The sequence below is a fragment of the Ciconia boyciana genome, chromosome 10 (assembly GCF_034638445.1).
Source record: "Ciconia boyciana chromosome 10, ASM3463844v1, whole genome shotgun sequence".
In the NCBI taxonomy this organism is placed as follows: domain Eukaryota; kingdom Metazoa; phylum Chordata; class Aves; order Ciconiiformes; family Ciconiidae; genus Ciconia; species Ciconia boyciana.
Window position 1 is genome coordinate 23,613,706 of NC_132943.1, and position 17,241 is coordinate 23,630,946.

Sequence of the window (17,241 nt, forward strand, 5' to 3'; positions counted from 1 at the left end):
AGCATTCAGAAGGGTTAAAAAGAAAAAAAGATTTTTTCCATTTGTTTTTAGACACGTCTTCAAATACTGAAGGCTGAAAAAAGCTTTTCTTGTCAGCTAAAGACTGTTATATGAAAAATGAAATTACCTCTAACTAAAAGAGAGGCTCCTAAACCAATGTGGATCAAGAAAAGTTCAATAGGTATCAGTGACATTACAAGAGTAGGAAACCAGAAAAAGGACTCCTCTAGAACAGGAAAACAGAAGGAACATTGCATAAACACAGAACGGGCCTTTCTCTGGTGACTTTACCAAAAATAAATTGGGCAATTGTACGATATCTTCATAGGCAGTGGTGCAAATTTCCCTAACATCAGCAAGTCCTCAGTGAGAATATAGCTGCTGAATATACTGAGTGTCTTTTTATGCTGTTATTTGAATAGAACTCACACAGACAATATCTGAGAATTTATGTAAAAGGCTGATTGAAATGTTAAACTTACAGCTGTGGTAAATTGGGTCTAACAAAGGGATCGTTTTCTGCCCCATTCACAGCTTTATTCTTCCTCTGCTTGGGTTCAGAATTGGCAGATGGTGCCTGAGAATTATTTGTAGTTGGAGGCTTTCGCTTGGCCAGGAGCTTTCTTTGCCTTTCAATGTCTTCCCTTTGTTGATTCACCCATTCTTGCTGCCTGTAAACCCCAAAAAAAGCTTTATTAAAGTTTCATCATTTTGTATTTTTTAAAGAACTATCTTTTTAACTGATAAAGCATTCAGAAATTTTTAGAAAACTTACTGTACATGTGAAAATGTTTCCTAGGAAAAAACACCAATGCTCTTCATGAGGTGGAAAAATTTTGCTAAAGTTTTGGCGCAATTTACTTTTGAAATATGTGGTGAGGTTTTTTTTGTGTTTTGGGGTTGTTTTGTTTTTGAAAGTGTTACATGTATTTCTGCACTAGAAAAAGAAAAAAAATGTATCTGAGCTTGTGGATACCTTCTTTTATACCATCAAAAGAAATATAACAGAGTCAACAGAGAGTACTTGATTTTTATAGGCCAAATACTGAATTCAATTTGACGATTCCCAAATAAATCATAAGTTTGGTTGTATGGCAAACAATTACAGCTTTTATGCAAAACACATATACAGATTGTTTTTAAGACTGTCTTAAAAAACCAATGCCCTAGGCAATCACTAAGACTACATACTGCCCTTCAAAAACTAAAGTCTTGGTGAATTACTTTTTTTAATATCTATCTATCTATCTCCAAAGATTGAATCTGACTCATGACCAAAGAAACCTTTTGAGGCATTGCATAATTATTTTACCATCATCTCTGATGGTCTCCCAGAGCCCTTTTCCTTGGCCCCATCTCTGCTGAAATACCTGCTGCAGCAGCTCTTTTCCAGGTGGCTGCTTTCCCCCATCCACTTGTACTAGACTCTACCTGAGGCTGCCAGATTTGTCACTCTTCCTTCATAGCACTGAGGAGCTGGATGTCTGAAAAAGCTGCTAGAGTGATGGATGCGCAGGCAGCACCTATGTGACCATTGAGAAGTTCACAGACCTCATCCGCCCCAATGATCACCAGTGATACCTGTTTAGCTGCTTGAAAAATCACTGATTTAGTTTTATAGCTCTTTCTACCAGCTGAACTGAATAATGAGGTGCTGCTCATTTAGTACATTCATGCTTTTCTAAGGATAGTTAAAAATCAAGTGAAACCAAACTGTCTTTCAAAGACACCCAGCCTTAGTATTCTTTCAGTTGATTAAGGGAGTTCTGTACTGTATTCTCAGTCTATTCTCAAAAGGCAAAGCAAAATACAACGTATGAAAAGCCACTCCAATCCTACAACCTTAGTAATAAAAAAAATCCACTAGAGGGAACTAACAATTAGTGAGAATTTTAAGAACATAGCATTGACTAACTTCACAAGATTTTGAAATGCAAAGCCATCTGTCCACTGTTCAGTAAATGAAGCACCATGACGAACTGTTGTAAAATGCCCCAGGCGTAATCTGTCTTGCATGCTCTTCTCTCTGCTTGCCAGCTTTTCCTGTGTGCTCTAAGAAAACAAAAAGATATTCATATTTAGTAATACTAAAGTGTTCAAAAAGTCAGTAAAACACTCAGGTTTTTTTCCTCCAACAACTTTCAAAGGGAGGGATCAAAGGAGAGTAGATGAATATCTTTTATTACTTTACTCCATTTATTCTAATTTCTGCAGAACGCAAACATCTGCAGTTGTCAGAATTGGTAGTAATGACGATATGTGCACAAAAAAAAAAAATCTGAGTTTGACTTAGTTTTCCTATAAAGTTCACTGTTTTTCATAATTAACAAAACATTTTATTTGTAAATACAGCAAAACTGATAGAGTATCAGCATCATACAGGCACATAATTAAGATTATGTCTGTACATGTCTATTATACTAAATGAGCCTGCTTGGATATCAGAACGAGTATACCTACTATACTTAGCCTGGAAACTCCCTTGACAGAGCATCTATGTTACTACTTGTACCAAACTGACTGAGCTCAGGAATGTCTGTGTGGGTATGCACTGCACGTATACTTAACTGCAATCAGATATTCACTTGCAGTAATAGAAGTGAATTCTGCCCTTCTCAGAACCGGTCACTACTACCACAAGTATCCTTGGGATGTGATAAATGACTGAGTCTGCCTAGTCTGCTCCAGCACAAGCAGAAAGAGCACTGTGAACACCACTGATGGACAGAAACTTCTTTAATTGTTACAAATGCTTGCTTCTTAAGAAATGCCTATGGCCCAAAATCGCACACACACACTCAAAAAAGTGAGAAGTTGACAGAATTAAGGACCTTTGTGCAAATAGACTTCCAGACTGAAGAGGAGGCCTGCATGGTCTTTCACAAAAAAAGGCCTATGTGATATTCTCAGTCTGAAGGTGCCCACCCAGCATCATGCTGAACAGACCTGATGCATCTTTTTCCTGCATTTCCTTCATGCTGGAACTTAAAAAGGACTGCAATAATTTATTTATGGCATGCTAGCGAGGAAACTCTCTCTAATCCTCTAACAGATCAGTTTGTGCCCTTGTATCTGACAGCAGCATCTAGTGGCTAGTGTTAGGGAACAGACTTGGCTGTTCACCTTAAACTTCTTTGTATCCTAATTTGTAATAAACTGATTTTCTATTCGCTTTCTGTTAGATTTTTTTTTTTTTAAATAAGGCTATTTTAAAGAAGAGAGAGAGAAACAAGGTATCCTTGTCTTTTAAGAAACAGCTGCTAGTTTAAATATAATTGGCATTAAATTTGAAATAAATATTTATTTCATAGTAGTATGAAGGTAAACGGTCACCTTCATTTCCTTGTTTCCATTAATTCTGACCTAATATAGCATTTTCTCATTTTAGATCAAAAATTCTCAGCCACTTAAGCATCTCACAAAGAGATTTTATCTGTCTCCTCTCCACAACAGATTATGTTCAGAATTTTTTTTCATCCACTGTAATCTTACTCTTAAAGTTTGTCCAGAAAATTAGCCACATCCTAAATGCTTACCTTTTATGCTTTGCTATATCTAATTACTCATGATGGGAAAACCCCCCTTAAATTAAAACCGGCACGTTTTCCATGATCTGAAAAAGGCTCAATGTTTTATTTTGCCTATTCGGGCTCATAAAAATACTTACTGCCAGATAGAGACCATGCATATGAAGTTTCAGTCTGAGAGACTAATGTGAAAAAGTGAAAATGAAGAAACCATAATGGAGTTCTACAGCACCCTCACAGTTTTTATCACAAACATTTTAAAAGCAGTAAACTTACCTTTTCAATTAGAAGCTTCTTGCTCATTGAAATACATTTGTTTAACCTTTCTTTATATTTTTCAAGTAGCTTTTGTTGTTCATCTATTTGTCTTCTAAGATCACAGTTAGCCTAACAAATATATAAAAAATATGAAAAGTTAGAGCGAAACACTATTTTTTTAATCAGCTGTCACAGAAAATAAAGGCATCTACCTTCACGTGACTAAAGTAAGGAACATGCATAAACATATATATACATATATATAGGCAAAAATCTCATTTCACAGATCTATCCCAAACCGTAGAAGGACGTCTTGCTTCCTTTTTTATTTCCTTTACACTGAGCTGTATTCTGTATTACAGAGCATTCAGCATATAAATAATATATAAAAGCATTGTACTGATCACTTTTCCACCCCTCCAGTGTTAAACTGAGAGTTTAATTTTAGCTCCGGATCCTTTATATCTGATTGCCGAAGTCATGTGAAATCCTAATGTTTTTAATCTAAAAAGAAACAAAAAATTTACAATGATAAAAGTTTCAATTAGGAATAGAAAGTTTAACAAGTTCCCTACGTTCCAATTATATTTAACTTATTAACTTAAAAAAACCAACAGCAATATTACTTTGTTTAAAACTAAATGATTTAAAAAAAAAAAAGTTAGGTTTGTCTATGACATACTGTTGAACATGTGCTAAAACAGTCCACATGTACAATTTTGTAATGTATGATTGCACAGGTTAATATGTACTTGTCCACATATAAAGACTAAACAGACTACAACTTGTGAATACAGGTTTTTATGTTTCATATTTAATATTTCTATATATCACCTCTTCAACACTTCTTTCAAGAGCACAAGCATTACGATTTCTTTTCTGAAAACAGGTCTTAGAGCATAGTATAGCATAGGTTTCTTATTAAAAGCAGTTATTTATTGCCTGTAATAATTTCTGTCACGATCACCTCCATTCTGAAGCTGCCAATAGATGTCCCACTGATAACTGCTATTTACAATTAGAACAACAAAAAACCACCTGTTACATTAAATCACATTATGAACTTAAGGAATTAATCAACTGCCTGCAGAACAGCATCAGCTTTCCTTCTACCTTCAGAAAGTCTATAAACATATTTAATCATCAACAAGTCATAGGACAGAAGAAGAAAAAACACCCCAAACCTTATACATTTCATTTTATAGACTTCTCGGATTTTCAGAAAAAAAATTTACAAAAATTAAAAACTTGTTTCACCTTTTAATTTAGGTAACTCCAGGGTAATTTTTAAAAACAAGGATTATCCAAACATTTAAAATATCTGCCTCAGATTCACTGCCTATTGTTCTGAATAAATATCTCTACCCCGTGTCTAACACTTACCCTGAGTAAGTCATCTATACGACCTTCTTTCTTTTCCAAGTCTTGATTTTTATTACTTTCTAGTGCAGCTAATTTCAGCATTGTGAGATCAGTCTAAAAAGAACATTTTGAAATATTTATCCTTTCCTTTAACAATTACAGCATTATTTTTCTTGTGTTTGTTATGTAGAGAAATACACGACTTTAAAACATTCAACAAGACCAGCACATCTTATTTTCATGTGTTTTGAAATGGACATGGAAGGTTCTTATTCAAAACTGCTTTCCTTCTTCATGAAGATGACTGTGAACAGTTGGGACAAACCACTAACAGTGTTAAAAGATTTCATCACTAACTGAAAAGTTATTGTTCACAAAAAAGCATATAAAACAGGGCAAGAATGTAAATGTCAGCTAATTACTTTAAATTTTCTGTATTTGGTGAACAGGTGAAGTAGCCTTCTTCTGACTAACTTGTGAAAGATAGAACAGATCACATCAGAAACGGCAAAGACGATAAAACAGTTGCTTTCGGCTTTTAAAAGTCATGACAGAACTATATCTTGATCATTTTGATTACCATCTCATTTTTCTTCTTCAATGTCATATTTTAAATGCAGTATGACAACAGCAGCTGTCGCTTCAAATACTGCCTGAAACAGCAGCCTCTACTTCTAAGATCACACAACAGCTAAAATCTTGAGCAAAAGCCTACCAACGATGTGGTCGTCTAACTCCTCAAGAAATGCAACACTGGAAGCAGAGCAAATGCAGAAGACAAAACTAATCAGAGAGATTTAAATTACTAGTTGCTGAACTTAAAAGAAAAATGCTTTGGTGGATTATAAACAGCAAAGCTTTTGAAAGCCTTTAAGAGTTTAGAAGAAGTTGAAAGACAAAGAAATAAACGTATCGATCATTTTTTCCTACAGCCTGAAACAATATAGGATAGCTCTACTCAAAAATAGTTACCTGAGTAATTTTAAAAGATAACTGCTTTGGTTGCGTGATAGGGTGGTCCCCAAAAGCTAATGAAGTAGGAGAAGGACTATTCTGTCGAACCTGGAATGCATGAAAACAAATTATTTTAGATACAACTGTAATTTAATTATGAACATAGCCTTGTTTACAACTCTTGGCAGGAAAATCATATAGAATAGACAAATAAGGTATCTTTATTACAGAAGATACTACTTGGAGCACTGCATTGAGAGCTATCACTATGCTGTTATATATCACTTGCAGTTTAGAAAGGGTGCAATATATTATCTGAGAAAACTAAGATTGTCACTTTTGAGAAACAGACTGAAAGATTTAAGACAATACAAGACTGACGTACGGTGACGTCAGTCTTACACAGACTTATTTTTCTGATTCTAAGCTTTCACAACTCAAACATACAGTAATGTGAGTTATTTTTGGAGTGGTTATTTCCCATGGGAGAACCAGAAGAGGGGAAGCTAGTGCAGATCAGAACACAAATACTGTTACTGAAACTTCCCAAACCCCACTAGTTTGTGTGAATGAGACCGTTTTCAAGCCAAATTCCACAATCTGTATTACACTCCATACTGTTAGCAAGAATAAGACGATGCCTGAAGTTGAAAGTACATGGAATAAAAGCTGAGGTCTACCAGCAGAGAAAACAAATCCTTTCTGTAACTGGCAGATTCTGTTTGTCTATTTAGAATCACATGGGGGTACGCTTAACACTGAAACTGTGCATATGAGGAAAAAAAAAAATTAAATTAGCATGACCAAAGAATTTTAAAAGGATACAGGCAAATTAGGTGTCAATTATTTAAAAACTTATGATTTATCAAGAACTGAGCTTTTAAAGTCTCAAGTTAGGGGTTCAGTTTCCTCATAAGCAACAAAAATCCTCCCCTTTTTTGTGTGAGGCTTGTGAATAGATGTCATTAGAACATTTTAACATTTATTCAACATTTTACATAATTACTTTGTATTTAAAAATCATGTTTTAGAACAAAAGTCCCAGCATTAACAGAAAATTTTAGTTTTAATATTTAACTTGATCCTTTGGTTTTATTGCTGTTGAAAGAATGAATTCCTTCCCAGGATTCCCTTCTTTGAAAACTCTTCCCTTGAATATAGATTCTTGTCAATTATCTTACTTTCAGACTGTCCTGGTTTCAGCTGAGATTGAGTTAATTTTCTTTAGAGTGGCTGGTATGGGGCTATGTTTTGGATTTGTGCTGAAAACAGTGTTGATAATACAGAGATGTTTTAGTTGTTGCTGCACTAGCCAAGGACTTTTCAGCTTCCCATGCTCTGCCAGGTGCACAAGAAGCTGGGAGGGGACACAGCCAGGATAGTTGATCCAAACTGACCAAAGAGGTATTCCATACCACATGACATCATGCTCAGTATATAAAGCTGGGGAAGAAGAAGGAAGGGGGGACATTTGGAGTGATGGCGTTTGTCTTCCCAAGTAACCATTACGCATGATGGAGCCCTGCTTTCCTGGAGATGGCTGAACACCTGCCTGCCCATGGGAAGTAGTGAAGGAATTCCTTGCTTTGCTTTGCTTGCGTGCGCGGCTTTTGCTTTCCCTATTAAACTGTCTTTATCTCAACCCTCGAGTTTTCTTACTTTTGCTCTTCCGATTCTCTCCCCATCCCACCAGGGGGAGTGAGCGAGCGGCTGCGTGGTGCTTAGTTGCTGGCTGGGGCTAAACCACGACAGTCCTTTTGGCGCCCAACGTGGGGCTCGAAGGGTTTGAGATAATGACGGATTTGATTGGAATGTGCTAGATAAAATTTATAGCTGTTATTGCTGTTAAGCTATTAATCGGCAGGCTTCTGTGCTTGCCATAGGGCTTGCCTGCCTTACTGTATGTTAGAGTCTAGGGCTTGGTAGTGGCTGCTTTTTGCTTTCACTGCTTGCCGTGCTGCTGTACTGCTGATCATCTTACTCTGCTGTGCCTGGGAACATTTTGATAACAGCAATAGCCTTGCGCCTGGGCTGGCAGATGGCCAGGACATCACTGCTGTTTCTGTGCTGCTGTACTGGACAGGCTGGAACTCCGGTGTGAACTCGAGTCAAAGGGACTGTGACCTGTGGATGAATCCACGTGGGAGCAGGACACCCCAGAGCGTCTGTGCCCATGGATTAGTCCATGCCAGAGCAGGTATATCTTGAAACGTCTGTGGCCATGGTTATGTCTGTGCCACAGCAGGTATCCCTCTGAAGGGATTGTGGCCCAAGGATAAGTCCACGCTGGATAAGGTGCACCTCGAAGCATCTGTGGCTGTGGATGAAGTCCATGCTGCAGCAGGTACACCTCGAAGCATCTGTGGCTGTGGATAAAGTCCATGCTGCAGCAGGTACACCTCGAAGCATCTGTGGCTGTGGATGAAGTCCATGCTGCAGCAGGTACACCTTGAAGCATCTGTGGCTGTGCATAAGGCCATGTTGGAGCAAGTTTACTTCTGAAGGTACTACATTCTGTGGATAAGTCCAAGCTGGAGCAGGGGCAAGGGGAGGACTTCATTGCAATGTTAAACCTGATGGTCTGTCCAAAGGGACCAGAGGTGGAGATTGTAATGGAAATACCTTTAAATTGTTGTATCCCGGGATTTGAGTTGCATGTTGTGGGAATTACTATAGCAGGAACCCCTTGTTGCTAGCCAGGCTAGGAGCAAGGGGAGGAGTTCATTGCAATGTTAAACCCTATATCCTGGTCCAAAGGGACCAGGGGTGGAGATTGTAATGGATATACCTTTAAATTGTTGTAACCCATGATTTGAGTTGCATGTTATAGGAATTACTACAGCCGGAACCACCTGAACCAATGGAGGAGAAGCCTTACAAGAAGCAGTGCAAGTGCAGCAGTGACCTGACCTGAGCTGGCTTTGGTGCCCAATAACTCCAAGCAACACACCACCTCTCCTGTCCTGAGTAACAACCATAAGAGATGAAGCCCAAAGTCATGGACTAAATGAACTCAGTGGACATTTTGTGGACATTTTACAAATATTTTGTAGGGGTGGTCCATAGACTAAGGGAATGATATGTGTGTATTATATCAAAGGATGGGAAGGGTGACGGTGGGTAATGAGAATGTATTGGATAGTGTGAGACCTGAGCATGACGTAAATGGTATGGAATAAGGGGTGGATACTGTCCTGGTTTCAGCTGAGATTGAGTTAATTTTCTTTAGAGTGGCTGGTATGGGGCTATGTTTTGGATTTGTGCTGAAAACAGTGTTGATAATACAGAGATGTTTTAGTTGTTGCTGCACTAGCCAAGGACTTTTCAGCTTCCCATGCTCTGCCAGGTGCACAAGAAGCTGGGAGGGGACACAGCCAGGATAGTTGATCCAAACTGACCAAAGAGGTATTCCATACCACATGACATCATGCTCAGTATATAAAGCTGGGGAAGAAGAAGGAAGGGGGGACATTTGGAGTGATGGCGTTTGTCTTCCCAAGTAACCATTACGCATGATGGAGCCCTGCTTTCCTGGAGATGGCTGAACACCTGCCTGCCCATGGGAAGTAGTGAAGGAATTCCTTGCTTTGCTTTGCTTGCGTGCGCGGCTTTTGCTTTCCCTATTAAACTGTCTTTATCTCAACCCTCGAGTTTTCTTACTTTTGCTCTTCCGATTCTCTCCCCCATCCCACCAGGGGGGAGTGAGCGAGCGGCTGCGTGGTGCTTAGTTGCTGGCTGGGGCTAAACCACGACACAGACTATGAAAGTATCTCCAGCAGTTGTGAAGTTCACAAACTTACAGAAGAAGGAGCGGAATGTGAATTCTGAGGAGACCGGATTGCAGGAGGTACGCCTCGCACTGGACTAGAGCCGTTTCCACCTTGGTACTGTAGAGAAGATATGGCCCTCCAATTAGTCAATCTTCTTATCAAAATACATTATACATCTACTGAATGATTCAGCTCATCTGTACACAGAATTTGTAAATTAGATTGTATTACTTGTATTAGTGTAGCCTTTGGCCATTTAAAGAAAAGCATAAAAGAAAATGTTTTTTGTATTTTAGCTCAGGCTACACCAAAAGACTGCTGCATCTCTACTTCAGGGTTTAATATTCACAAACCTACATAAAGGAAAAAAAAAAGTATCCTCTCAAGAGGCCTGTTCATTACAAGCAAAAAATTTTGTAACATCCAAAACCAGCTGAAAGTATGTTTTAAAGCTAAAGTAAATTTTACAAACACACAAAAACCTTACCTCAAAATAGTCACTAATCTTGTGACCACGTCCCCCAATATTCTTTCCTGAAACAAATACATTAATACATTAGAATTGCTTAAATAAATTATAGATGTGCCTTACATTTTTACCTATACAGTAATTATAGCAAAGTCTTACCACTTGTTAATTGGTTTTCTTTGATGTGCTAACATGTGATCTCCCTATATAGATAATTAAGGGATTGGCCGCAACAAAGAGATTTGCATATTCCATTCATTGAGAAATCAGAAATTAAGTCACACTTCAATTCCTAAACCAGATTAATGCAGACTTAGCAGCAAGGCTAGACCTCTTCTAGGTAACAGGAAACTCAACTCTCATCCTACAGATGAAACCTTTATTGCTAAGTCCCTCCCCTTTTCAAGCACTATCTATTAACATTATACGCTCCAGGTGAGTTATTGTGCCCAAATGTTCAGCCCAAGGATTTCCTTAAGCGCCAACAACAGTGTGGGCATGGAGGATGACAAGTATTTCCATTCCTCCCAACCTGATTATGAATTGGCTAACTCACAGGGTTAACTAGGGAGATAAATAGAATGGAATGAGAGAGTAGAATTGCTTTTATCTTAATCAGTATCGAGACTTCAGGAGCACTGATGTGAATTAATCTTTCTTCAATGCGAGGACCTGATCCATATGTGGCATTCCAGAGACCGCACCAATGCCTTACCCAATGGCATAAATGCTTTCTTCTGTTTGGCCCTAAGATGACTGGTAAATCTTAAGACTGTATTTGTCTCTTGTACAGGTCAGACTACCTGTTAGGAGACATTTTGAAAATGGACCATTGTTCAAAGCTTTTTTCTTTATAGAAAGAAATTTTTGTGATAAAATAGGAGATCATTACCCATAGGTCCAAAAATGTAATTTTGGACTTTTTAGCAAAGATTTTCAAGCTTTTCTATTGCTTCAGACCTGAAGAATTATTTCTAGTCCAAAATGCCTCTATACTGGCACTGCTGCATAACTTTGTGTCACTAAGAAATACCACGAAGAAACAGAAACATTTGCCAGCCCTTTTTGTGTCAAGACTTTTAACAGAAATATTTCGATAAAATAGTTCAAAGACCTAGAACAGCACACAGTTAATTCCTCCAGTAGTTACCCAGTTAGCATATATATCACTGCTACTGCCCTCTAGCCAGTTCTTTACCTACCCTGTAATTCTGCTAGTGATTTGTCTTCATGCTCAATTCCCATATATCGCTTTATCAAATTAAAATTTTCATCCAGATAAATGAGACAGACTGCATTCCTTTTCAGTATAGAAAAATCTATTCTATGTCATGTTTCAGAACTCTGCACTGAAGAAATACATCAAATTATTTTGGCACAGCCAAATGAATAGATTTACACTGATTTTTATCCCACTCTCCAATTACCTCCATGTTCTAAACAATACTTTTCTTCAACATTTATGGATTATTTTGCATATTACAAAGTCAAAATCCTAGGTATGCAATATACAAGAGATCGATCTCTTGTTCCTTTTTTCAATACAATAGCAGTATTTGCTGTGCTTCAATTGTACTATACCACTCCAATATGCTGCAGTTTCCTAGGCCAGCTCCTTGAGAATATTGCAGTGCAGACTATTCAGTTTCACTGCTGCTGACAGTAAAATAGTAATTATGAGACATGATAATCATGTTGTCTATGCCAAAAAGTTCCCAAAATTTCTATCATCTCTAATTTCAACTCTCATTGGTAGCAGGAAGGATAGGTTACTAGAACAATGCAAATGGGAAATTTCATTCAAGTTCTTTGAACAAAGCAGGTCTCTATGAAGCAACACTTAACGAAGAAATTAATTTTAGTCAAACTACATCATTCTTCTACTAACAGCATGTTGCATCATGAAGACTTCCAGATATGGAGCCCATTGATATGTATCTGAAGTGACATTTCCTAGCTCATTTAGGAACCAAAAAAAGCTAATAGAGATGTTATCAAAACTATTCCCTCTCCCCTTTTGATGAATTTTTGTCTTCAGGTTAAATTTCCACCATTCCTCCCGCAAAAGTCACATGAAAGAGACAACAACAAAAGCATGCTTTGTAAATATTAAATTGGAAATCGGTCTCATCCCGATTTCCCCATCCCTCTAGACAGCTACACTGTACAATAATCAATAGAAAAGGAAGAATAAAATTCAAGTTTTAAATATACCTGAAAAACAAGCAATCAGATATTATAATCTGTAATCCCTTTTCCCCCTTACTGACTGAAAAGAAATACAAACCACAAAGGTATTTTTTATGAGAAGAGCGCTACAATTCTTAAAAAGTACATAGAGTTGTATCATAGCTGCAAGTTACACATGCAGCAGCAGACATTTCTTATGGGCAATTACCAGCCCAGTTCAGTTTTTACTTGCCATCCCTTCCAGTGACAAATGGGGGGGGAATAAGTAATTTATCATCCAAAACCCAACATCTGTCCTATGCAAGCAAAAATACAGACTTTTAAAGGCTAAGAGCACAAACTTTGTGCATTCTAATTTGATTAGATACATGCAATAACTATCTAATTCATTACATTTTAGTTTACCTTGGCTGCTTTCACTCTGAGTGTCTGCTTTTCTTTTTCTTCCTCTGGAAGGTTCTGACTGTTTCTTCTCTGGAGTCTACAAACAACAAAAGAACATGATCCAACAGCAGCTCTATTTATTTATATTATGGCTTTATTATTGTGAAATAAATTTAAATCCTCATTCATAAAACACGATTTCACAATTCAGCAGGGATGCGATTTCATATCTTAGTTAAAGTACATAATGATCCTTGGTCAATCAGATAAATACAAGCTAGAAAAGATATTTAAGAAAGTGAGAAATAATCCTTAAATAATTTCCCAAAAGGCAATTCTACATATTAATTGTTAAACAATTATACCGTTTCATCCATTCTGGGGTTTATGAACACCCAATTTGGTTTAATTTGGCTACATTTTACCAAGATCTTCCGATTACAGTTGTGGGTGTTTTAAGTTGTGGGTGTTTCACTAAGCTTACTACTTAGTGAAATAAGCTGATTCTTGATGGTGTTTTCTACACATTGCCACAGTATAAACACAAAGTTCTAGTGGAAGCCAATAGGAAGCCTATAATGTTACTCCTTTTCAGAAGTGCAGAAGTAATCTCCAAACTAATATAAACTGTGGATTTCTAGAATTTGCTTAGGATTTTAAAAAGAGAGAGATTAATCAAAATTTGAATATCTATCCACTTGGAAAGCATCATTGTCTCCTCCCCATCGTATTTGTATCTCAAGAAAGTAAAAGAAAAACATCAATGATAAGTAAAAAAATACAGATCTGTTAAAATTGTATTCCAGAAGTATTATATATAGTTGCCTAGAAACTACGATCAGCATGTACAACACAGATAACGAGAAAGGGCTGTGATCAGGAGAATCTCTAAATTTTATTTGCTCTCCCTTGATCTGAGGATTCAAACCAGTTAATCTCCCCAGTGTAAGTTAAATTCTACAAGCTGCTTTGGTTCAAGGAAAAGATACTGCAGCTGTGTGTGTATTCAGCCACCAAGCAGCCTCATACCAGTAACTGGAGAAAGCACAGAAGCCATTACATGAACTCTGTTTTAGCATCAAGAAAGCAATGGTCCCTAGTATCTTGGCCTAAATTGGAGATCAGTGATAAGATGCTTCATTTTTTAATGATACTGGAGATCAGTGATAAGATGCTTCACTTTTTAATGATACTGTCATTTTATCATTTCATTGTATTTGTCACTTTGTGCTCAAAGTATTCTTTCTCAATACAGCAAATGATACCAAAATTCAAATTTCAACCCATCACTAAAAGCACTTCAAGTATGTTTCAGTTCCAAAATCTTCATGTGGATATCTTCAAATATAGGTTTACTACAAATATCCTAAAATATTTATTTTGGCAAAGAACCATTTTAAGTTACCCGTGATCTGTAGAAAATTATCAGTCTATAAAAGAACAGTCAGGACAAGAAAGGTCTTCCTTATCTATACCATATACCTTTTAGAAGTTTTAGCTCTGTGGATAGCTTCATAAAAACACCTTTGGAAGTTTTACAATTGTAACTGTTGTATTACCAGGCTACAAATGAAGTTCGAATTGCATACATTTTATTTTAAATAAACTCTTCCAACCGAAATCTGCATCTTTTACAGTGCTATCGTACATTAGCAAGCTGTACACCACAGACTCCTGGAAATGAAATTATCTTAAGATGATATGATTCTAAAAGCAGAAAGCATAGCTTAGAAATATTACTTTAATAATTTGCAATTACTGCCAGGTAAATAGGTAACATTAAGCTATCTTTCCACAAAACTAAATTGAAACTATTTAACTAAGCATTTTCGTGTTATTCTTATTTTCCAGCTTTCAATTTTGCAGTTATCATTCTAATGTAGTCAGTTTTACCTACCATATCAAGAAAACAAAACAAAACAAAACAAGTTGTTTAAAAGCTAATTAATGACTAAACATTTAAGATTTCCCCCACCAAAATTAGTTTCCAACTGCAGTGACTGGTCTTGTATTTAAAAAACCAGACATTTAAAGAGGTTTATAGTTTTAAAACTGAAACGCAAATAATTAATAAATGTTTATTTCCTTAAGCTCTTCTGATTTCTTTCAGCATTTAATTTAACCTTCCAAATTAAAAAGTATTAGCACACTAATGAGGTTAATAATGAGGTTACCCAACAAGGTCATGTTCACCTTTTCTAAGTACAATATTCACACGGCAATGTACAGCGTACATCAATCACTAGAGAATGTTCTCAAAAATCCTTTCTAATGAATGGAACCATATGAACTACAAGAAACTGAAGACTGATGGGGCTGAGGAGTATCCCTCTGATAAAGAAAGACTGAAGCTACTTTCAGTCACTTCAGAAGGATTTACGTACAGCCAAGATTTAGATTAAAATCCCACTATTTCATAAGCAAGACAAAATAGTTTTGAAGTTATCCAAAGCTAGATTGTAAAGCTATGTTAGAGTTACCCACAGCTTGGTATATAGCAGAGCCTCATACATCATGTCTTGATCCTAGTTTACCTCTCAATTTTAATGTGCTTCCCCCGAGTCTTCTCTTGACTTTTATAGTTTTAAATCTTGGCTTTTCACATCCTCTTTTATAAAATAAACATTAATAAGTACCAATTCTAAACTAGTTAATCTCCTTTAAAAAAAATACTCAGATAATTATTTTTATAAATTTTATGTATAGTTAAATATTTTCTACCATTATTGTACAACTGGTAACAGCATAACTCAGGAAGTTATTTTTGTAGAGGAAAAAAATTAAAATCATGTGTAATAAAATCGAAGTGTTTATTTTTTTGTCACTCAACACTTAAATCTCCATTATGCTTAACAGTTATTTTTTTAGTTGTTAATATTTTTCATATGCATAATGAATGAGTTGATAGTTTCCCACAATTATTTTCTTCTAAATCCTAGCCTCCCCTCAAAGCTTTACAACTACAGCAAACAAATACATCAGCGCTGTTTTCCTCTGCAACACATTATAAATTCCAACTAGATCAAACCTTTAGTTACTTCTGAAATTACATTTATAATGAGGGTTCTGTATTACTGGGAACTGCAGCAACTAAACAGCTACAAGCAGGCAGTATAAAAGTAGCTTACAAGCAAGCTACAAATAATGGCACTGCTTCCCATAAGTCTTTGTATTTCCATCCGCAAGAGGAATTCCCTATTATTATGAAACCTTCATTGTCACACCATTAAAAAAAAAAAACAAACAAAACCAAAACAAAAACATGTAAAAATCCCACAACCTGTCTGCAATATTAAGAACTAAAGTGTACTTTTTATAGGATTACAGGATATAAGTAACCAGATGTTATTTTAAGAACAAAACTCTAAAAACTTATTAACATATTTGGTATTACAATTATAATTTAATTCAAGTGAATACAACTGACAACTACTGAAAATGGGTCAAGAAATCCTATTTCATTATTCATTGTCATTAAGACTCATCTTTCAGAAAACACAGAAGAAACCTAAAGCACTGTGCACTGGAGATCTGTGCAGGGACTTTTTGGAAAACAAATCTATTTCTAGTTCAGAATCAGAATATTAAAAAAAACCAAAACAATAAAATTATCCCTACCCAGAAGCATGGCTTGAGGTTAAAACACTGTGTAGAGACTGAAGATATGGGTTGAACTTTCAAACTTACATGCCTTGGAAAAACCTTGCCCCCGTATCTCATATATCCAACTCTAAAATAACATTTTTCTACACCAAAAAGTTACTACACATATAGTCAGTGTTCTGAGATCACTCAACTACTCACAGAGATGTTTTTCTGTCAAGGAATTGCAATAATGCATCGTAACCTTCAGGCTACCGCAGGACATTTCCATTCCCACACCTACATCAGAACTGCATCACTACCCAAAGTATTTCTAGGAAAAGCCATGAAGAAAATCAACAGGCAGACAGACTCTTCTGGTTAAGAAAATAGTCCATATACAATTGAAAGGAAAATCCAGCTGGGAAAGGCAAGGGGAAAAAAACATAGCAGAGCCTTTTTGGAAGAGAAAACATGAAATCACACATACAGAACATTTATTTATAAGATATCAGTCTTGAGAACCAACTAAATTGTTCAGCCCAGTATAAAAGCAAACATGAGACAGTGTCTCACAGTGACTGAGTGAATGAACAATTAGGCCCCAAAATAAAGCTTTAACATGTGAAAATAACGTCAAAAGCACATTCCAAACAACTCTCCCTCTGGCATGACACTTACTCAAACACAGGTCTAGCCTGGGCTAGAAATATGCTCTTGCTTACAATGGGTATAATTTTATCAA

At 36.5% G+C, this 17,241-nt stretch overlaps 1 protein-coding gene across 1 annotated transcript in view; it reads right to left on the reverse strand.

Annotated features, from left to right (window-relative positions):
• The window catches only part of TLK1 (tousled like kinase 1), a 72,008-nt gene that overhangs the window by 24,633 nt on the left and 30,134 nt on the right, over positions 1-17,241 (reverse strand). The window contains exons 4-11 of the mRNA XM_072874003.1: positions 12,936-13,011; positions 10,359-10,405; positions 9,902-9,988; positions 6,120-6,209; positions 5,169-5,261; positions 3,804-3,914; positions 1,916-2,052; positions 483-671 (exon numbers count right to left, since the gene is read on the reverse strand). Of these exons, the coding sequence (XP_072730104.1) occupies positions 483-671; positions 1,916-2,052; positions 3,804-3,914; positions 5,169-5,261; positions 6,120-6,209; positions 9,902-9,988; positions 10,359-10,405; positions 12,936-13,011 (830 nt within the window). The remainder of the gene's footprint in view (positions 1-482; positions 672-1,915; positions 2,053-3,803; positions 3,915-5,168; positions 5,262-6,119; positions 6,210-9,901; positions 9,989-10,358; positions 10,406-12,935; positions 13,012-17,241) is intronic.